Source organism: Phascolarctos cinereus, unplaced genomic scaffold (assembly GCF_003287225.1).
Source record: "Phascolarctos cinereus isolate Bilbo 61053 unplaced genomic scaffold, phaCin_HiC Scaffold_9;HRSCAF=440, whole genome shotgun sequence".
NCBI lineage: Eukaryota > Metazoa > Chordata > Mammalia > Diprotodontia > Phascolarctidae > Phascolarctos > Phascolarctos cinereus.
Genome location: NW_027556402.1, coordinates 245,087,860 through 245,109,273, shown reverse-complemented (window position 1 = coordinate 245,109,273; position 21,414 = coordinate 245,087,860). Strand labels below are relative to the sequence as shown.

General features: G+C 40.5%; 1 protein-coding gene across 1 annotated transcript in view; it reads left to right on the top strand.

Moving 5' to 3' along the window:
* Positions 1 to 808: 808 nt before the first annotated feature.
* Positions 809 to 21,414, top strand: part of NUP160 (nucleoporin 160) — a 46,694-nt gene continuing 26,088 nt past the window's right edge. Inside the window, 21 exon segments of the mRNA XM_078148961.1 lie at positions 809 to 1,083; positions 2,185 to 2,291; positions 2,293 to 2,300; positions 4,152 to 4,362; positions 4,634 to 4,856; positions 5,671 to 5,749; positions 7,177 to 7,291; positions 7,815 to 7,973; positions 9,014 to 9,091; positions 9,324 to 9,421; positions 9,694 to 9,778; positions 10,889 to 10,957; positions 18,040 to 18,123; positions 18,429 to 18,599; positions 18,802 to 18,901; positions 19,155 to 19,320; positions 19,851 to 19,978; positions 20,081 to 20,241; positions 20,435 to 20,568; positions 20,852 to 20,922; positions 21,055 to 21,214. Of these exon segments, the coding sequence (XP_078005087.1) occupies positions 984 to 1,083; positions 2,185 to 2,291; positions 2,293 to 2,300; positions 4,152 to 4,362; positions 4,634 to 4,856; positions 5,671 to 5,749; positions 7,177 to 7,291; positions 7,815 to 7,973; positions 9,014 to 9,091; positions 9,324 to 9,421; positions 9,694 to 9,778; positions 10,889 to 10,957; positions 18,040 to 18,123; positions 18,429 to 18,599; positions 18,802 to 18,901; positions 19,155 to 19,320; positions 19,851 to 19,978; positions 20,081 to 20,241; positions 20,435 to 20,568; positions 20,852 to 20,922; positions 21,055 to 21,214 (2,507 nt within the window). The 5' untranslated portion in view covers positions 809 to 983.

Below are 21,414 nucleotides of genomic sequence, written 5' to 3'. Positions count from 1 at the left end.
TAAGCTTTGAGGATACAAAGAAGGTAAAAGACAGTGCTGTCTTTTTCCACCTTATTCCTCCACCCAGTGACACTGTCCACCTTGTTCAACCGAGAGGCTCCATCTCTCAGCTCCCAGCATCCTCGCTGGCTGTCCTCCATGCCCGGAAGGTCCGTCCTCTGCTCCAGCCACTGACCTCCCCAGCTTCCTTTCAGTTCCACCTCCTCCGGGAAGCCTTGTCTTTTGCATGCTTTGTTTTGTATATGGTAGTAGTGGTGGTGTGACTCTCTGTAACTCCTTTTCAGGTTTTCTTGGCACAGACATGGCAGTGGTTTGCCATTTCCTTCTCCAGCTCATTTGACAGATGAGGAAACTGAGGCAAACAAGGTGAAGTGACTTGCCCAGGGTCACACAGCTAATAAGTGTCTGAAGTCGCATTTGAACTCAGGTCCTCCTGACTCCAGAACCAGCGCCATCCACTGAGCCACCTAGCTGCACCTGGATTCAAATCCCACCTACGGTGCTTACTACTTTGGGACCGTGGGCAAGTCACTTCACCTCTCTGAGTCTCAGTTTCTGCATCTGTAAAGTGAGAGGGTTGGGCTACATGGCCTTTCGGGTCCCTTGCTGCTCTAGGTCCAGGGCAGTGTGACTCAGTTTCCTGCACTGCAACACCCTGAGCTCGGCTTCCTTCCCGCCCTACCAGGCCGCAGCCCCTTGACAGCTCTGCGCCTGCGCGAAGAAATAAACACCCCCCCCCGCTGACTCCTCCCCTTCGGAGTCCGGCGGAAATGGGCCGGGGTGGGAGTGGGGGTGGGGGCGACCTCGGGGGACGCTCTAACCGGGAACTAAAAGCTCTGGCCTTTGCTCGGCCCGGCCGGCCCCAGCGATGAGCCGAGTCTCGCCGACCCAGAAGCTTCGCAGGGCCTCGCGGCGGCGCCGGAAGTGACGCGAGGCCGTCGGGTGGACCCTCGCATCCCGTCGGGCCTTGCGGCGGCGGGAAGATGGCGGCGGCGGGAGCGTTAGAGAAGAGTTTCGTGGAGCTGTGCGGTGCCGAGCGAGAGACACAGCGGCGCTTCCGGGACTTCACCGTCGGCGGCTCCGGTACGCGGCGAGCGGGCCTCCAGGCTCCGGCCTCCCCTTCCCCTGGACCCCGGCCCCTCAAGCTACCCTCCCCTCCCCCGGCCCGTCCGCGCCCCCGAGGCCGCCGCTGGGCTGGGGGCGGAGCCCTCGGACCCAGCGGCCAGTCACCGCCCCCTCCGTGCCTCAGTGTCCTCTTCTGTAAAAAGGGAGCTTGGCTCAAGGGATCGGAAGGGGTCCCGGCTCGGACTCGGACGTTCTCGAAGATCCCTCCCAGCCGTGACGTTATGGGCTCTGAGGCCCTGTCTCCAAAGATCTCCATCCCCTGCTCCAAGGCCCCTCCCACCCCTCCCATCCCCTGCTCCAAGCCCCCCCCTTCACATCCCCTGCTCCAAGGCCCCTCCCACCCCTCCCATCCCCTGCTCCAAGGCCCCTCCCACCCCTCCCATCCCCTGCTCCAAGGCCCCTCCCACCCCTCCCATCCCCTGCTCCAAGGCCCCTCCCACCCCTCCCATTCCCTGCTCTAAGGCCCCTCCCACCCCTCCCATTCTCTGTTCTAAGGCTCCTCTCAACCCTTCACATCCCTTGCTCTAAGGCCCCTCCCATCCCTCCCATCCCATGCTCTAAGGCCCCTCCCACCCCTCAGAGTCTCTATCCTAAGGCTCCTCCCCACTTTGACATTCTATTCTACAGCTCCCAACAAATCTATGTTCTAAAGTCTCTCCTACCCATGAAGTTCATATTCTTTTTTTTTTTTTGGCTAGGCAGTGGGTTAAGTGACTTGCCCAGGGTCACACAGCTAGTAAATGTTATGTGTCTGAGTCTGAATTTGAACTCAGGTCCTCCTGACTCCAGGGCGGGTGCTCTATCCACTGCGCCACCTAGCTGCCCCTTGAGTTCATATTCTAAGAAATTTTCCAGCTCTAACATTCTATGTTCTAAAGCCCTTTCCTTCTGGTATTATAGGTTCTAAAGCCCCTCTCAGCTCTGACATTCTGTGCTTCAAAGTCCCTTCCATCTCTGACATTCTCTGTTCTAAAGTCCATTCCAGCTCTAACATTCTGTTATCTAAGGCTGCTTTCAGCTCTTGAGTGTTAAGCCTCTCTCCGATGTTCCCTTTGGCAGAACTTGTGGGTTTATCAGGAACTGTGAAATATGTGAGAGTGCGGTGGTGGCTTCTACTACTATATAAAAGCAGCAAGTTGTTGTTTTCGGTCACCAGAAACAGGTTCAATTCATTGGTGAGGTGTTACAGTTACCTCTGCAGAAAGGAGGGCTGGCGCCATATATACTCTTGTACCAATGGGGAACCTTACTTTAGGTGAATAATGGTTTTAAGAATGGGAGGAGACTTAAAAATGTCATTTCTAAGTTATGTGGCAAACAAATGTAGCAAGGAAAAATTCCAGATTTGAATTCTGACTTAATACTTTGCTGACTCAGTACCTGTGTGACTTTGGTCACATTATGTAATACCTCTGGACCTCAGTTTCCACATCTGTAAAATGAGAGTGTTGGACTATATAACCTCTAATGAATGACCTTTCCTGCTATAAATTTATGATCCTAGACAGTAGAAAATAAAAATGACCAACATTAAACATACTGTACTATGTAGTAACATATAGAACATGGTGATAGATACTAGGAAAAATACATAGTTTAGATAAGATATTGATCTGTCCTCACAGAGTTTACACTCTAGTACAGGCCTGCACAACATCCAGCCCGTGGGTCACTCGCAGCCCACTGAAGGATTTTAGGCAGCCCTCGAAAAATGTAGGGTTGCCACTGCGCACTCTCCTGTTGTATTGGGGAAAACATGGGTGTGGAAGTGCTTGTCAGGATTTGCAATGAAGGCTAAACCTCCTTCTCCAGTTAGCCTTTGACCAAAGGGTTCTGTCTTCAGTAGAAGTGTATAGGTGATGAGTTTGAAAATGTTTCTTTTTAGTACCCTTCTTAAAGTTTGGAATCTCTTTGCCTCCTGATATGCAAGCCCGGTTTTGGAAATAGCAAGAGAAAACCAAACAGCCTCATGAGATTAGAACCGTTTTTACATGCTATTGTGGTCCCTTTAACTGTGGAAGTGGTGTGTAATGATGAACAGATAGCTGACCACATGCTACTTGGGCAGGCCCTGCCATGAGCTATAGGAGTTAGCAGTGGATCACCCAAGCTCGTGGGAGTTGCCTTTGCTTGGTGTTATATTGATTTAGTCACATGACCAATATCATGAAAACAAACTTCATGGCAACAGTTCTTCCATCCTATTAAATTTTACCATCTCTTGTTCCAGCTTCTTTTGGGGCTCTCACCTCAAGGGTCACTTCCTACACCAGGCTTTTCCTGATCCCCCCAGTTGTCAGCCACCTGCCATGCTCTCAAAATTACTTTGTGTATATTTTGTACTTACGTATTTGAATTCCAATTATTCCACCTCCAATAGAATGTGAATTTCTTGAGGACAGGAGCCATTACACTTATTCTGTTTTCTTTCTGGTGCCTAACAGAAATGCTATATAATAGCTAGCATTTGTGTAGCACCTTAAGGTTTGCAAAGGCCTTTATAAATATTATCTCATTTGATTCTCCCAACAACCTTGGAAGGTAAGTGCTTTTATTATCTCCATTTTAAAAATGAGGAAACTGAGGCAAACAGAGGTTAGGTACCTTGTCCCACAGCTAGTAAATGTCTGAGGCAGGATTTAAACTCAGCCCTTCCTGCCTCCAGGTCCAGTGCTCTATCCATTGCTCCACTTAGCTGCCTCGTAGCTTCTTTAGAATGCTCGTTGAGTTGAATTGCTTCAAATAAATGAAGCTTCGAAGTATGTTCATTTTGTGGGGATGTTTTTAGTATTAGGTTTTATATTATTCTCTGCATTGTAAATTCAACTATAACTTTGTTATTTGGGGCTCTTGGATAGCATTGTGTATGTAACATTGGTCTAAGGTCTTTTATCTGAATTCTCAAATGTGGGGTACTTGCATATAGTATTTCTTATACATATAATATTCTTATACTGCCCAGTAACAGAGTAAAATATAAACTTGATAACCACCAGGAAGTCTCTCTCTCTCCCTCCTCCCCACAGGGTCACCTCAGGCGATACATTAGAGCTGGTGGAGGAATCTCTGGACATAAATCTTCTGAATAATGCCATCCGCCTCAGATTCCAAAATTGTAATGTCTTACCTGGAGGTGTTCACGTCTCTGAGACTCATAATCATGTGATCATTTTGATTTTAACCAATCATACAGTTCACAGATTAATACTGCCTCACCCTTCCCGGATGTACAGGAGTGTAAGTTTAAGTGAAGTTTCCAGAATGACTATGGCTATCACTAACTCATAACCCCCCTTTAGTTGTGCCCGTAGAACATTATCCCTTAGATTGTGAGCAAACTTGATTTCCTTACTAGAGCTGTAATTACCAAATGTGCATCAGACTGAATATTTCAAGATTGCAGAGGAACTTTTTTCTTTTTAGACAACCCATTTTCACTTTAAGAGGATTGATATTAGTATAAAGGAGTGATTATTTTTTAATTTATAAATGGCTTGTTATTTTGCAGGAGTTGGTAACTGAGAGTCAAATGCAGTCAATATTCACTGATATTGGGAAAGTTGATTTCGGGGATCCTTGCAACTGCCAGTTAATCCCTACAGTTCCTGGACTGGCAGCCAATTCTACCACTTCAGTTGCCTGGCTTAGCAGTGAGGGGGAAGCAATGTTTGCTCTCCCTTCAGCTTCCGGGGCATTATTTGTCCTGAAACTACCTCCTCATGATATACCTGGTAAGATGGGGACCTGGCTTCCATTTTATAATTATGTCTTATGAAGGGGAGAAAGGGGCTCCACATTGTCCCGTCCTGCCTCCTTTCTCAAGGGAAGGGGCCACTTCCCCAGCATTCCTAACAGGGTTTCGCTGGCATGGCTCATGTAGTTCCATCTTCTCATATTTTAAAGCATTGAATCCCTAGGCAGTATTACTTGACCTCTAAATTTTAACTTATCCCCTTATTAGACTGGAAGACCTGTGAGGTCTGCACATATTAGATACTTGATAAATGTTGATTGAATTAAATAAGGCACCATTTTTTTTTGCACAGGTCTCATACATGTTTTACTCATGGATTCCAAAGTGTAACAGGAGCAATGAAACCTATAAAAGAGTAGGAAAATTGAAGTTGAGCCCTCAAATTATATAATCTACTCCAGGTTATACAATGCATTATTATAGATGATAGGACCAAAACATGGACTCCTGTCCTAAGGTCAAAAACTAGCATTTAAAATTATTAATATTAAATAGATTAATGTGATTAAAAAATGGTTTTGGTTTCCGCTCCCAGGAAGAAGTAAAGTGTTTTCCAAAGCTAGACCCTGTCAGTAGGTCATCTTGTTGAACTTCAAGCACATGTTTTCAATCATCATGAGAAATGTTTTTTAATGTGTTCTCCTCAGGTAAAGATATAGCCCAAGTTTCTCTCTTCACTGTTTGAGTCTTTTACCCTGTTTTGTTTTGTTACTGAGGACTACTTTTAGGCGGGCAAAACATAAGTAAGGGGACCTTAGATATATTTTGTTTCTTTTTTTTTTGTTTTCTAGGTACTGTGTCAGTTGTAGAATTGAAACAGAGCTCAGTAATGCAACGTTTGCTTACAGGCTGGATGCCAACAGCTATGAGGTTAGTAGTAGCTTTCAAAAAAGTCAAAAGCCATGTACTGGTCTAATTTATGCCTTGGCTTAGATTTTTTATTATTTTTTAAAATTTTATTAATTATTTTGATTTATCAACAATCACTTCCATATGCTTTTGAGTTTAAAATTTTTCTCCCCCTTCCTCCCCACCCCCCCCCCAAGATGGCGCACAATCTCACATAGGCTATACATTTACATTCCAGTTAAACATATTTTCACATTAGTGAAGTTGTAAGTAAAAAATAAAACCAATAGGAGGAACCATTAGAAAGAGGAACCAAAACTCAACAGAAGAGGGAAAAAACGATAGCAGTTCAACTTCCGTAGTTCTTTCTTTGGATGTGGATAGCATTTTCCACCACGAAGCCTCTGGGGATGTCTTAGATTCTTGTATTGCTGAGAAGGGTTAAGTTTATCAATATTAGTCATCACACAACGTGGCTGTTATTGTGTACAATGTTCTCTTGGTTCTGCTCATTTCACTCAGCATCAGACCATACAAGTCTTTCCAGGTTTTTCTGAACTAATTGTCATTTGTGAGATGCCAGCATTTCTTATAGCACAATAGTATTCCTTTACATTCATATACCACAACTTGCTCAGCCATTCCCCAATTGATGGGCATCCTCTCAATTTCCAATTCATCTTGGCTTAGATTTTTTAAAAGGCACAAAAAACACTTATTTATAGGATTTGATGCCTTATAGTAGAGAATGTCATACTAATTCCAAAGTATTTGTTAAGTGTTTTGTAATTGATGGTGTTAAATAACATCCTAGAGAGGAAAAGTTTGTAGCATTGTGAACCCAGAAAACCCAGAGAGTCTAGTCATGGTTCACTTATGAATTTCTGATACATTTCCCATAGCGTCCATTCTGTCCAATGCTTTTCATGGAATGGGAACATATACACAAACACACGCAGAGAGAGAGAGAGAGAGAGATTTATATATATATATATATATATATGCATATATATATATGTATTTTTATTTATATATATGTAGGTATTTTTATTTACATATTTTTTTTATTTATATATATATAGTTAATTTTCTATATCCAGTTTCATCTAGAATAATTAGTAGAAATTGCTTGTTTCTTAGAGCAGATTAGCATACGAGAGAAAAAATGCTATTAGAATGGAACCTTTTTCAGTTGTAAATTGTGACATTGATTTGACTCAAATCTAAACATACAATACAAACTTAATATGAGTCCACAGTTAGCCTCTGTAACTGGTAATAATCCTATCCCATAACAGTATTTTCAGAATGCTTCATCAGGTAGTAAACTAATGCTGCTGCTACTGTTGATTAAAAGTACATGAAAACCTCAAAAACTCCATGTTACACGTATCTCGTAAATAACTGCTCTCTGGCTTTGCTGTAGCTCTGTATGCTTACATTTTTAGGGGTGACCAGAGCCCTTCTGACCGCCCTGTAAGTCTTTCCGTTCACTCTGTGGAGCACGATGCCTTCATCTTTGCACTTTGCCAGGATCACAAGCTCCGGATGTGGTCTTACAAGGTAAAGGCCCAAAGAGCCATTGACTTTGGGCCTGTTCTCATTCTTAAACTTAAGATTAAAGGGTTAATGATGAGGGATTGAAGCTCATTATGTTGATCTGAAAGACAAATCAGAAATCTTGGAAATCCTGACTTCATTAAGAGATTTATTTTTATACATTGCAGTTTGCACTTAAAATTTCTAAAGCGTAACAGGAACAGGTTGTAGTCATAACAATATATTTTGGTAAAATAAAACTTTAAAAATCCTTGAACTTAAAAAGAAAAACTTAAAACCTATAAAACATCATCATAAAAATGGCAGCAGTGATACCAGTTTCTTTTTTAGGATCTGCCAAAATGGGAGAAAAATGTTTCACTCTACCTTTTTATATAAATAAAATCTATCAGGTTGTTCAAATAAATGCCAGTGGTGAATTTTGTGCTAGTGTACTTGGATTGAACATTTCTGATGATCAGAGGGAAAGAGGGAGGAATCTTTAACAACTTTTTTTTAGGTCTTGTTATATTTCCATCTTGAACAGGACCAAATGTGCCTGATGGTCGCTGACATGCTAGAATATGTGCCTGTAAATAAAGACCTGAGACTGGCAGCTGGGACTGGCCACAAATTGCGCCTCGCCTATTCCCCTTCCATGGGCCTCTGCCTGGGTGTCTATATGCATGCGCCAAAACAGGGGCAGGTATATGATGTTTAGTGTTTCTATTAGCTTTACATGAGTGTTTTGGAGCCACATTATAAAGTGAATCCTCTTGTCTTTTAAAAGTTTAATCTCATTCATTTACCTTACTGAACATTTCATGCATAAACTAATTGTCATTTGTGAGATGCCAGCAAGTACTGTGGGGACGCAGAAATGAACAGATTTTGAATAGAGGTAGAGAAATGGAGTTGGTAGAGGAAGTTCTGCTTTTAAGGGACTATGGGGGGAGTTAGCTGGAGACAAAAGAGGAAGAATAGAGAGAGGTCCTGAGAGGTCACCTGCCCCTAGAAACTTTCTTCATTCTTCAGAACAGGCATGTCTCCAAAATAGGCATCTCAGAAGAGCTCAACCGTGGCCGTTGTGTATAGAGAAGAGATATGTAGGTACTTGGGAATGTGTTCTATACTGGGGCAAATATGAGTCCAGAATATATTTCTCAACAAGAGCATTTCTTTTCACAAGTCATTCTCCTAGCTCTCATAATTAAGCTATTGCTCAAATGAATGAATAAAGAAGCATTTATTGGTTGCTTACATACAAGGGCCTGCATTAAGTGCTGGAGATACAAATACAACGAGTGAGATAGGCTCTCCCGTCAAGAACCATTCATTCTAGAAGGGGGAGACAGCATAGAGAGAAACGGGGGCCAGGGAAGGGAGATTGGGTCTGAAGAGTCATCGAGATCAGTGAGTTGATCTGTGCAATAGTCATTTAGTCATATTTTCCAAAAACAGTTGATTTGAATGCCATGCCTAGAACAAGAGGTGAAAAGCAGGTTGGGACAGGGAGCAGTATACAGATAAATGACTAGATGAATGCCCCCCTTGTTTTCTTCATTTTAAAGAAAATAACACTGACACTGCAGCAATTTGCAGTGAAATTTCAAGTTGTTTCCAATACTGCTTTGTGGTTCAAAACAATTCAGCTTTTCAGAACAATTCAGCTACCTTTGATTAAGCTGATTGTTTTATTTAAAGCATTGTTTGATCATCCTGCTTAAAAAATTTGTATTTCAACAGTTCTGCGTCTTCCAGTTGGTGAGCACTGAAAATAACCGCTACAGTCTAGATCACATTTCCTCATTATTCACGTCTCAGGTAGGTTCCCATGGTGAAAATCCCCTTCTTGTAAACCGTAGTGGTCAAGACCACAAAGCAGTATATGGTTTAAGAGACTTCAGGCTATCAAGCAAAATTTCCCTGCACGTTTGAATGAAGCTCTTACCTGAATTCTGCCACAGTTTAGTGCGGTGATGTCCTTCTAGGTTTTCTTTGTTTGTTTTTCCTTCTAGTTTTTAATGTGCTGACCTTTTCTCTTCCCTTCCCTTAGGAGACACTGATTGACTTTACCTTAACATCCACTGATATTTGGGCACTGTGGCATGATGTCGAGAACCAAACAATTGTGAAATACATCAATTTTGAACAGTAAGAGTTATTTCCCTCTTTGTGACCCTAAAACATACCTGCCCTTGAAAAACAAGGTGGCTTATGAGATGTGGCTGTGGTTTTTATGAGAAGTGAGAGTGTCAGTCCAAGATCGGAAGGGGTTGGTGGTTTGTTGCTGAACCTGCTGGCAGCTCATCGCGAGCACGAGCTGAAGGTTAAATTCTACAGCGACTTGGATGGCTAGGTCACGCTTCCTCAGCTTCTCTCTGGGTGGTCATTGTTGCTAGCCTGACAGCCATGCTTTTCTTCAGTAATGTTGCAGGACAGTGGAACCCAGTTTTCATGCAGTCGGTGCCAGAGGAGGAGGTCACTATCAGAGATGACCAGGACCCAAGAGTAAGTGGCACCCAGCTCAAGGCAGATCTGAAGGAGTGAGAGGGGCTGACTTTGCACACGGGCTTTCATGGATGGAAAGCCCACTCGGTTAACCCCTTCAGGGCTAGGAGCATTGAGAGGACCTAGAAGTCCTCGAAGGTAGCAGGAGCGATGCAGCTGGAGTCAGGAGACCTAGCTTATTATTTCCCACTGCCATCCTCACCTGTCCAATGAGAGTAAAAGTGTTTGCCCTGCCTAATCCTCAGGGGATCAAATGAGGGTCAAATCCAAGTGGCATTCACATGGAAGTTATTAGTGTTATTATTATTGGTAGTGGTGGGGGTATGAAAGGGAAGTGAATCCAGAGGACTGTAGGCTGGAAAGAAGGCGGAGTCCTTCTGCCTGATTTAACTGGGGGCCCCAGAATTTCAATTGAAACCCCTGTCTGATTGCATTTTTTTTGTAAGAAACATCACATTAGAACCCTGGTGGTGGAAGTTAGGAACATCAGTGTTGGAGGCTTTCCATGTTGCAGTGATTAAAAATTTTACCGTACCATCACGTTAAAACACTGTATAAATGTTAGCCATGATTAATTACCACCACTTACATGTAAAATGGGAAGAATGGCATATGGCAAACCTGTCCCACAGGGTTGGTTTAAGAATAAAATAAGATTATCTAGGTAATCCATAGAAAATCCTTTGAAAACCTTAAGAAGTGATACAAAAGTGAATTTTTCTAGTTGAGTCACAATGTATGTTCTAAGAAGGCATTTTCTAATAGAGGATTTCCAGTAGAGTTGAAGTGCCATTTAAGGAGCAGTCCAATTTCCCACTGCCATCCTCAGCAGTCCAAAGTCTGTTTAAGTTGGAAGCTGAGCAGCAGCATTCTTCCAAGGAAGAGCGAGAATAGCTCTATCTAGTAGAAGGAAATTGATCATAGCTTTCATTTTACTTTGTAGAGATTAGAGAACTACTTATTCAAATGTAGAAACAATTTCCATACTCTTATCTAATGTGAATGAAAATGTAGGAATTTGGGCTCTCTTTTTTTTTTTTAAAGAAGTTTCAAGTTCGGTTTTTAATCTTTTTCATTTGGATTTGCTGACTTTGCTGTATGTTCCTACAGGAGACCTATCTAGAGAGTCTTTTCACGCCTGGACGATTCACAAATGCCGCTATTTTCAAAGCTTTACAGGTTAGCAAGAAATTGATCCATATTTGCTATTAATATTTTGCATTTTTATGCAAGAAACAATGAGGTTAATATGCTTTGCATTTGTTAATTACAGTTCACCCAGGTAGAGGGATGTGCTAACAGTTATAGTGTAAAGGACAACTACTTTTTCAGTTCAATTCAGCAAGCATTTATTAAGCACCTACTATGTTCAAGGCACTGTGCAAGGCCCTGGGAATACAAAGACAAGATCAGCAAACAGTCCCTGTCCTAAAGGAACTTAGACGCTACTGGGGGATAGAGTATGTAAATGGCTGAGTAAATACAAGATCATTTGAGGAGACAGCGTTAATAACTAGGGGATCGGGAAAAGCACAGAGGGAACCCCTTGAAGGCAGCTAAGGATTTTAAGAGGTAAACATGGAGAAGCAGCATGTTTAGCTGTGGGGGGCAGTTTGTGCAGAGGCAAGAGAGGAAATGTTGAGTTCCAGAAACAGTTAGAGCCAAGTTGTACATACAAGGATTTCAGAACCAAGCTGAGGAGTTGGTAGTTTCTCCTGGAGGCAGTAGGCATGTTTTTGAGGAGGGGCGTGACATGGTCCAGACCTGTGTTGTGTAGATAGGATGGAGAAGGGAGAGACTAGAAGCAGATACCCCAGTGAGGAGGCTGTTGCTGAAGTCCAAGAGAGGAGTTAGGAGGACCTGAATTAGGGTGGTGGGTATCTGGATGAGTGGAAAGAATGCAAGAGAAGTTTTGAAGGCAGGATCAATAAGGCCTAATAACTGATTGGCTGTAGAAGGTGAGGGAGAAGTAAGAACTGCATAGGACTTAAGCCTTAAAGACTGGGTGGTAAAGGAGGCAGGAGATAAAGATTTTTTTTTTAGATAAAAGATCTTTTACTAAAGAGTAAAACCTCTCACTTCTTGGTAAAGGAATTCCTTATGAGGCATACTCCCCAGGTTCCTGTCAGTGTTTCCTGGCTGTGATGCCTTGAGACATCTCCCTCCAATGCAAAAAATGATTACTGAGCTCATTCCATAGAATTTCCACCCTTAGAAGAAGTACTGGTATGACCTGGGCTGGTTTTCAGTTGGTAGTGTCTGGCTGAAATAGAAGGAATGTGGGTTTCCTGTGATTTAAGAGAATCTTAGGCACAAAGGTTTATTTTTTTTTTACGAAAGAATTCTTCACCCTAAGATGTTTCATCAGAGGTTTTCAGTAAATAGGAATTTTTCCTGGCAGATTTGAGGTAGAATAATTTCTAGCCAGTGGATAACAACATAAAGCAAGTCTGCTTTTTCACATGAGACCTTGACTCTCTAAAGTAAGCTACCTTATCTTTCTCTTCAATTCTATATCCTCACTTCCCTCCACCCATTGTTTGTATGACAAGATTCCAGGACCAGGGCCATTTCAGTCAGATCCTGCTGGGTGCACTCTGGTTTGCATATGTCCCTCCTAAAACATGACGCCTGCTATTGAACACACTGCTCAAGGTGTGATACATCTGTTAATGAAGCTTAAGATTACTGTAACTTCTTAAGCAGCCCCATCACATGCCATCGGGTCGCATTAAACTTGGCAACTGAAACTCCCCTCAGATCTTTTTTCGTGTGACCTGCTCGCTCCCCTTCCACATCTCTCCCAGTCTGTGGAGGTAGGGTTGATTTTTTTTTTGAACCTGGATAGAACTTGACCTTAATTCCTACTAAATTTCATCTCCTTGATGAGCCCAGCGTTTCAGCCCTTCAGGGTGTTTGAATCAGTATTCTGTGGTGTTTGAATCTCATTAACTGTCTTTTTCAACTTTATGTCATTTGCAAAATAGTTAAGCATTTTCTCTATCTTCATAAAAGTATTGATAAAAATACTTGAGGCAAGGCCAGGGATCTGTGTGGTGATCTATTAGCTGTCTCCCTCCAGTTTAACTCTGTGGGACTCTTTTAACTCATTTATAAGTACAGTTACCTAATAAATTGAAACTTCACTTAATAATCCTGTCATTTAGCCCATATTTCTTTGTCTTTCCTACAAGGATTCCGTGGAAGCCTTTGTCAATTATGATGCTAAAGTCAAGATTCAGTGGCACTCCATGGATCTGCCAGCCTAGATGTTTATCAGTAGTACCAATCTACTATTTCCTTTTTCAGAAAAGGAAATAATTTTACTTGTTCTTTGATATTTTTAACATGTTTTATAAGGACACATAGTTTTGCATGAATTGTTCGTTTCTATTTTTTTAAACATGGGTTTTGTTGATATCTTTTATTTTTACATCACAGTCATTTCTGGATATATTTTGCCTCCCCACCACACCCTTAGAATTGATTCCTACCATATAAGAAAGAAAAATAAGTAGGCAAAACCAGCTGATGATATAGTGATTGCATATGACAGTGTAGGGAAAATTCTGCCCTTGTTTCCCTCCTCTCGGCTAAAAGGAAGAAGATAGGTTTTAGCATCTGTGTTCCATAACCATTATCTTGTTTTCCATTATTAAACCTTTTACTTCCTTTCAGTAATCTTTTCATTTGTATTTTTGTAGTCATTGTGTATTTATTGTTCTTCCAGCTCAGCTTCAAGTCATACAGATCTTCCCACATTTCTCTGAATAGCTCTTTGCCATTTCTTAGTGCACAGTAATAATCATAGTATGCATGTTTGCTCAACTATTCTCCAACCAGTAGGTAGATACTTTTGTTTCCAGAAAGTTCCAAGAAGTATTTCTGTGGGCATTTTGATGTCCCCTGGATCTTTCTAGCTTTTAATTGCTTGGGGGTATATTCCTGCTGTTAGGATTACTGGGTCAAAGTATAATCATTTTTCCTCACATAAGTCAAAAATTTTTCCCCAAATGGTTGAGTCAGTTCCTAATTCCACCAACAGTGGTTGGCATGGCTTTTTTCTAATGATCCACCTTATTCTTTTCTAAAAAGATGACAGCTTTTTTATAATTATTTTAGAAATTTGCCAGTGATTGCAGCCAAGCCTATTGATATCTACAGAGTTCATCTCTATCCTCTTAAAAATAAGTATTACTTGGCTTACATCATTAGCATCTTTCCCATCCTCCATAATTTTTCCTTTATTGTGCCCTCTCCCTTCTCTAATCTTTTGTGTATACACATGAGAAGTAGCGTGGTGTGTAAAGAGTATTTGTCTGGGAGTCAGAAACCTGGGTTCTGCTCATGATTCTCCCACTCATTCGCTCTCTGGCCTCAGGTCATTCGATTTCCTTGAGCTTTCATTTCCTTGTGTTCAAACTGAAGAATTGCTTTAAGGTATGGCACCTCGCCCTGGTCAAATTGCAAAAATAATTACAAGCAATGAAATTCAGCGTCTGTGGAGTTGTGAAGAAATAGGTACATTTATCCATTCCCTTCATTCTGCTTATTCAAGTGGAATTGCGAACTCAGAAGTAGAATCATATGAGAGAGATCCCATCACAAGTCAAGAGCTCATCATTCTAGTAATTTAAGCCAAAAGTCAGTGTGACTCTAGAAAAGGGCTTAGTAGGGCTTCTTAGGTCTGTGAACTTTGTTTTTTAAACAGTATTTTGGTAACTATTTCATTCTATTCATTCAGATGGAATTGCAAACTCAAAAGCAGATTCTTTTTGGAGAGCAGTCTCTCCAAAGTACACAGTGAAAATGAGAAGAATAATCACACCCTTTGACCTAATAGTGTAAGGAGCGTAGCCAGAACACATTGGCGAAAACAAAACAAAATGAATGAAAAATGTTCATGGAAGCATTATTTGCAATTATTTAAAAACAAACTAGAAGCAGCCAAGCTATCTAACACTATGGGCGGGGTTAAATAAATTGTGGTACATGTGTGTAATGGAATACTCTAATGCAGCTGAGACTGACAAATATAAAAAACAGGCAGCAATCTAGAAAGACCTTTAGGAAATCATGTAATACCCACTCACCCCCCCAAAAAAATCCCAGAAGAACAGAATATTAACTCAGCCTACCAACATGGAGAAGTGAATGAGAAAGAAAAGAAACAAAGCATTCTGTTGGAGACCTTAGAGGCTAGTGACTAAAAAGTTGTGATAGTTTATGTGTTGAAATTAATTTAAATGGTACTAAGCAAGCTTGAATTCGTTGATGTTCAGTATTATGTTTATAATCATTTGATATGAACTAAATGAAGGATTTGTTATAGATGGTCTCTGATAGCCTGTTCAGCTCTAGAATTCTGATTCCTTTAAAATCTGAGGTCGTTGGAAAAGTACCTTGTAAAGCAGGCTCTCTTAATGTTTTTTGTGTCCAGGACTCTTTTAGCACTGTGGTGACACCCATGGAATTTTCATAGAATGTTTTTTTAAACGTATAAAGTAAAATACGTAGGATTACAAAAAAATCATGTTGCAATACAGTTATCAAAATATTGTTTAAAAAAAAAAGTTCACAAACCTCAGGTAAAAAGTCCTATTAAGCCCTTTTCTAGAGTTATACTGCCCTTTGGCTTAAATTACTAGAATGATATGGTCTTGACTCAAGATGGAATCACTCTCATAGCAGCTAGGAAGAATTTATTTGCCCATAGATTTGCCAGTCTGGTCAAGGGGGTTTTAACTGAAAATGGTGGGTAAATGGATAGGATGTAGGAGGGGACACTTGTGTTGTCACTGTTGTCTGCCCTGCCCACTCATCCCTCTCCCAGTGTGATACATTAGAAAGACCCGGCCATTGCCTGGTGATCTGATTTTGAAATTTGACTCTGAAACTCAGTTCAATAGATAGTTGTTAGTACTCTGTGCAAGGTACCATAGTAGGGATAGTAGTAGTATCATGGACATTTGTAAAAGTATATAGATATAATATCCCTAGATTTCAGCCACACGCTTGATAAAGCCTCTCATCCTAGTAGGCTAGGTAGATAAATGTAGGCCCAATGATAGTATGAAGTGGATTTGTACATTGCTGCTTGACTATATCCTAATCCTTAATGAACTGATAGCCACCTAAATGAAGGTCTCTCCGTGGAGGTTTGTCTTCTGCCTTACTCTGTCAGACATTTTTATTGCTGACTTGGAAGAAAATAGATTGCATATTTATCCAGTCCACAGACTTCATGAAGCCAAGGGGCATGGCCAAATTAACGTCCATATGATGTCAACATGCTGGAGTAAAGAGCTGATGAAATTTAACAAGAGTAAAGGCCAGTTCTGGGAATCAGAAAATCAAGTATGAGATGCTTAATGGCAGTTTCTTTGAAAAAGGCTTAGAGGTGTTAATTGAGTGCAAGCTCTCTATGAATCAATAGTATGTATGACGCAGCTCCTAGAGACACTGGTGTGATCTTGGACTACATTAACAGGAGAGCGATACTTACAACAAGTAAGGTAATAAGCTAGCCAATTACCATGTTTCGTTCTGGACACCACATTTTATTCGTGCATTCAGATTTTTCATTTGTATTTAACTCTTTGGATTTTTACATCACCTAAGCTTCCAAATATAGCCCTAACCTTCTTTCCACCTCTAACCAAGGAATCACCTCCTATGACAAATAAGAGCAAAAAAGGAAAAACAGTTCAGTAAAACTAATCAGCACACCAACTGAGCCTGACTGTATATACAATGTTCCATACCCATGGTAGTCAAATAGGGTAGTAGGTACCTAATTGTAAAAGGGTATTAAAAATCTGTAGCATAGCCAAAAGAGGATACTCAAAGCTGTGCCTCTTTGAGAATTTCTTGATCATTTAGAATGTTTAGCCTGGAAAAGAAAAGACAAAGGGGGAGTTTTGTATTTCTGTGTAAGTTTGTACTGCCCAGTGCCTAGCATATAGTGCATTACACATAGTAAACCTTGATGACTGAATGAATGAGTGAAATTCAAATATATGAAGGACTTACATAGGAAGAGGCTTTGCGCTTTTTCTAAATTTTTTCAGAGAACTAATTTAGAGTACTAAATGATGGCAAATAGAAGAAAGCAAATTTCAGCTTGGCATAAAGGTATAAAAAATCTAAAAGATCTAACATTAGAGTGGACTGCCTTAGGTAATAAGTTCCCTGTTATTGGAGATGTTCAAGCAGATAAACATTTCTTGAAATCAATTAGAGAGACTAGGAAGCTGGCTTCTAAGGCCCCTTCCAATTGAACTGTTTCCCTTTTTTCTTAATTAGGTTTATTAAGAATTATATAGCTAGAATTTCTTTTTTTTTTTAGTCTATTCTGATCATTGTGAACAGTATATCTTTAGTCTTTACCCATGAGATTACAGCAGTATTTTTTCCCTAAACTGTTTGGAGCCTGAGGTAGTTTTTCTTTATCTTACAGTTATTCGTATTTTTATTTTATTGCCCTTTCTTATTAGCTACTTAAGATAAGGACTGTTTCTTGTTTACTTCTGCAGTCCCCATAGCACTTGGCATGGGGCCTTCCTTGCACCTAGTAGGTACTCTGTAAGTATTTATTGAATGAATTAGTGTCCAATTATGCCCCGTATTTCCTTTCCTCACTAATACAAACTTCAAGATGACGTGGTCACTTTCTCCCAAGGTTCCTGTCACTTCCACGTCGCCAACCAGTCCTTGTTGGTCAGAATTAAGTCTAGAATAGCAGTATTCCTCGTTGCTTCCTCTACCTTCTGAGAGATGAAATTGTCAACCAGGCAAGTCAAGAATTTTAGATGCTCTACTTTTAGCAGAATTAGATTTCCAGCAGATGTCAAGGTTATTTAATTCTTCTGTTATTACTGTAGCTTGCCTCTATACCATTTTTGTAATCTGTATGAGGAAGGCATTATCCACATTCTGTATCTGGCTGGGTGTTCTGTAGTATATCACCACAGTATTGCTTCTGGTTCTACTTTTATCCTAACCTAAATGGTTTCGACACTTTAATATTCATCACTTTCTGTATGGATACATAGAAATCAGGTGTAACCAAAACCAATTCATTTTACAAAAATGCTATTTACACAACTTTTCAGGAAGATATCTATTATAGAAAACAAAGTACACCTGTTGTCTACTGTACATTTTCATGCCTGATTATAATGCCATCTGAATTAGAATGTTTTGATTAGGTTTGGAGTATTGCATAATATACTAAAATGTCATTTTTAATGTTTGTTTAGATTTTCCGTCGAGGAACAGAGAGGAATTTGGATCTTTCCTGGAGTGAGCTAAAGAAAGAAGTTACTTTAGCTGTTGAAAATGAGGTGAGGTTTGAGTGGAAAAATTATAACTTTACATAGTCTTACATATTTTTCATCAATATTAGTAAGAAAATAACTTTAATTTTATTGGTAATTAAGAAACATGAATATGTGAACTTTTAAATTAGAGATTCATAGGTAAATATATACTTCTCCAGTGCAGGAAAAAGCAAGACCAGTATTAAGTCATTCTTGCCCTAGCTCCATTTGAACTGTCTCTATAGAAGACCTTTTTTAATGAGAGAGGATTATTATTTTGGGAAGAAAGTCATGAACTGCACTAATATTTTCATTTATTCTTCTGCCAGCTCCAGGCAAGTGTAACGGAATATGAATTCTCTCAGGAAGAGTTTCGGCAGTTACAAGTTGAATTCTGGTCCAAGTTCTATGCCTGCTGTCTCCAGTACCAAGAAGCACTCTCACGTCCTCTTGCACTGCATATGAATCCTCATGCAAATATGATGTGCCTGTTGAAAAAAGTAAGGATAGAAGCATTCTGAAGGACTTCTTCCTACTCGTCATTGGACTCTTCTGAATGTTCATTTGCTTCCTTGTAGTTCCTTTCTTGCCACATAGTAATCATCTGATTTTCCTGTAGCTGTGCAATTCATTTGGAGTTAGAGATTACTCCATATTTGTCTTTGAACATTTTAAAGTTAACTGGAAGATTCTTATTTCCAGGGGTTCCTGTCTTTTCTTGTGCCCTGTGCTCTAGTGGATCATCTCTATCTTTTGCCCGATGAGAATCTTTTGACAGAGGATGAGACCACCATTTCTGATGGTAACAGTAATTAATTGTTCCCTTTTTGAACCCCTCTTCTTCAGCCTTTCAGTCATTATCCTTATTGCATGTAGATGCAGAAAATTTGCTACTGTGACAGAAAAGTCTTTGCCACCGTAGATATTCGAGCAAAACTGATTGGACACAAGTATTTTCAACCTTTATGCTCATGAAAATTGTCAACTCTGCCTATTTAAAAAATACTGTCAATTAATATTCACATCTTTAAAGCTGGGATTTCTTCTCCTTATAGACTTAGATATTGCACGTGATGTTATATGTCTCATCAAATGCCTCCGATTGATTGGGGAATCCATTTCTTTGGAAATGTCATTCATGATGGAAATGGCTTGCTACCACCTTCAGTCTCCAGAGAGGGCTGCAGAACAGATTCTAGAAGACTTGATCGCAAATGATGTGTAAGGGAGAACTTAGGGTAAAGTCTGCTTCATAACAGAGATTTTGTGATCTTGGATACTAAAGGAATATAGTAGAAGTACATTTCAGATGGGTACTATGTAAAGTGAGTCAGTATCATTAACAAATAGAGGATCTAATTTATGCATGGAAAACCAGCAAATGATTTTACTTATATGGAAACAGACTGTGAAACATAACCCAGATGTTATAATCAAAGTCATTAATTGCGGTGACATCTTAAAGATTCCTCCTCTGAACTATAAGTACAAATGTTCTTTTCTCCATTGGTGGGTTTTGGCATTTCTGAGAAGCCAGAAGAGGCAATTACTTGACACTTTGTGCCAGAGGGCAGTTCTTAGCTCCTTTTAAAGCTTTGTTAAGAGCTTAAAAAGTTGTCTTTGTTTGAAGTCATTCAAAAGCTGACCCTCGGATCTCATGGCTGGCTCAGCTGCTTCTTAGGATGTTTTGTTTGAAGTCCTTTAGTACCATACTGCCGGCAGTCATCAGGGTTCTCTTTCTGTCCCTACAGAGAAAATGTAATGGAAGACATCTGCAGTAAACTTCAGGAGATCAGGAATCCAGTCCACGCAATTGGACTTCTTATACGGGAAATGGACTACGAGACCGAAATAGAAATGGAAAAGGGCTTCAATCCCAGTAAGTGCGCAAGAGCAAGCGTTCTCCTTCAGTTTAAACAGTGTCATTTATCACCAGTGTAGCTCCATTATTGTATGTGTTCCTTTGTTTTCCTTGTTGTAGCCCAGCCTCTCAATGTTCGCATGAACCTTGCTCAGCTTTATGGCAGTGGTACTACAGGGAATGTGGTTTGCAGAGGTGTGTGTAAAATTGCTAGTACTCGCTTCCTTATCTGCCGAGACCTATTGATCCTGCAGCAGCTGTTGACGAGGCTAGGAGATGCTGTAAGTATTACTTTAGAAAACTGGGGCAGGTGCCCATGACACAGTCACAAGGTGTAAGGGAAGCATGGAAGCCGTACAGGTATTCTGTCAGGAAGCCATAGGCATGTTGCTTTTCTGACATCAAGTCCCCTCTTAAAAACTATTGTCATTTTAGCTCTGAACATTAAAGTTCCTCAACATTTTCTTTCCTTAGGTGCTTTTGGGTGGGAATCAACTGTTCCAGTCTCAGCAAGACCTTCTCCATCGGACAGCCCCCTTGTTATTGTCATATTACCTCATTAAGTGGGGAAGTCAGTGCTTGGCCTCAGAGGTTCCAGTTGATACACTGTGAGTCTTTTTTTTTTCTTTAAGTTTGTTGGTTGGTACATATTCCACTAGAGGATTTGTAATTATGGTTAATAACTAACAGCATTTTGAGGTTTCTAAATATTTTTCATAAATTAGAATTTGATTCTAGGATTGCAGCTTAATTTATGATTTGTTTTGTACATTTCTTTATGCTGGGGATGCAGAATTTCTGTGCTTGTCCAATAATTTAGAGAGGTTATCTTGACAGTTCAGGGGTCTTGGTTTAAAAGGATGTGCTAACCGAGCATTTCTCTTCCTCTAGGGAGTCCAATCTACAGCATTTATCAGTATTAGAGCTGACAGACTCCAGCACTTTGACATCACATAAACTTGGTAAGGACTGTTACTGTGTAGCCCTTTTTTCTTCACTTTCAGTATTGCCTCTTAGGCTTTAAAGTGATCTTAATATAATTGTAACAGTCATCTCCCAGTGACTCATGATGTCTGCAACCTTTTGTTTTTTAGTATCCAACCCTCAGACAATTGTGGAGTTATTTTTCCAAGAAGTGGCCAGAAAACACATCCTGTCTCATCTCTTTTCTCAGCCAAAGGCACCTCTCACTCAAACTGATGTGAATTGGCCTCAGCTGGTTACAACAATTACCAATTATTTCTTACAGCTTTTGTATCCTTTTATTCTGAAACTTCTGGGAAATTTTCCTCTTCCTACCACAAGGATATTATGGTTGGGTTTTGGTTTTTTTGGGTTTTGGTTTTTGGTTTTTTGCTGAGGCAATTGGGATTAAGTGACTTGCCCACAGTCACACAGCTAGTGAGTGTTATGTGTCTGAGGCTGGATTTGAACTCAGGTCCTCCTGACTCCAG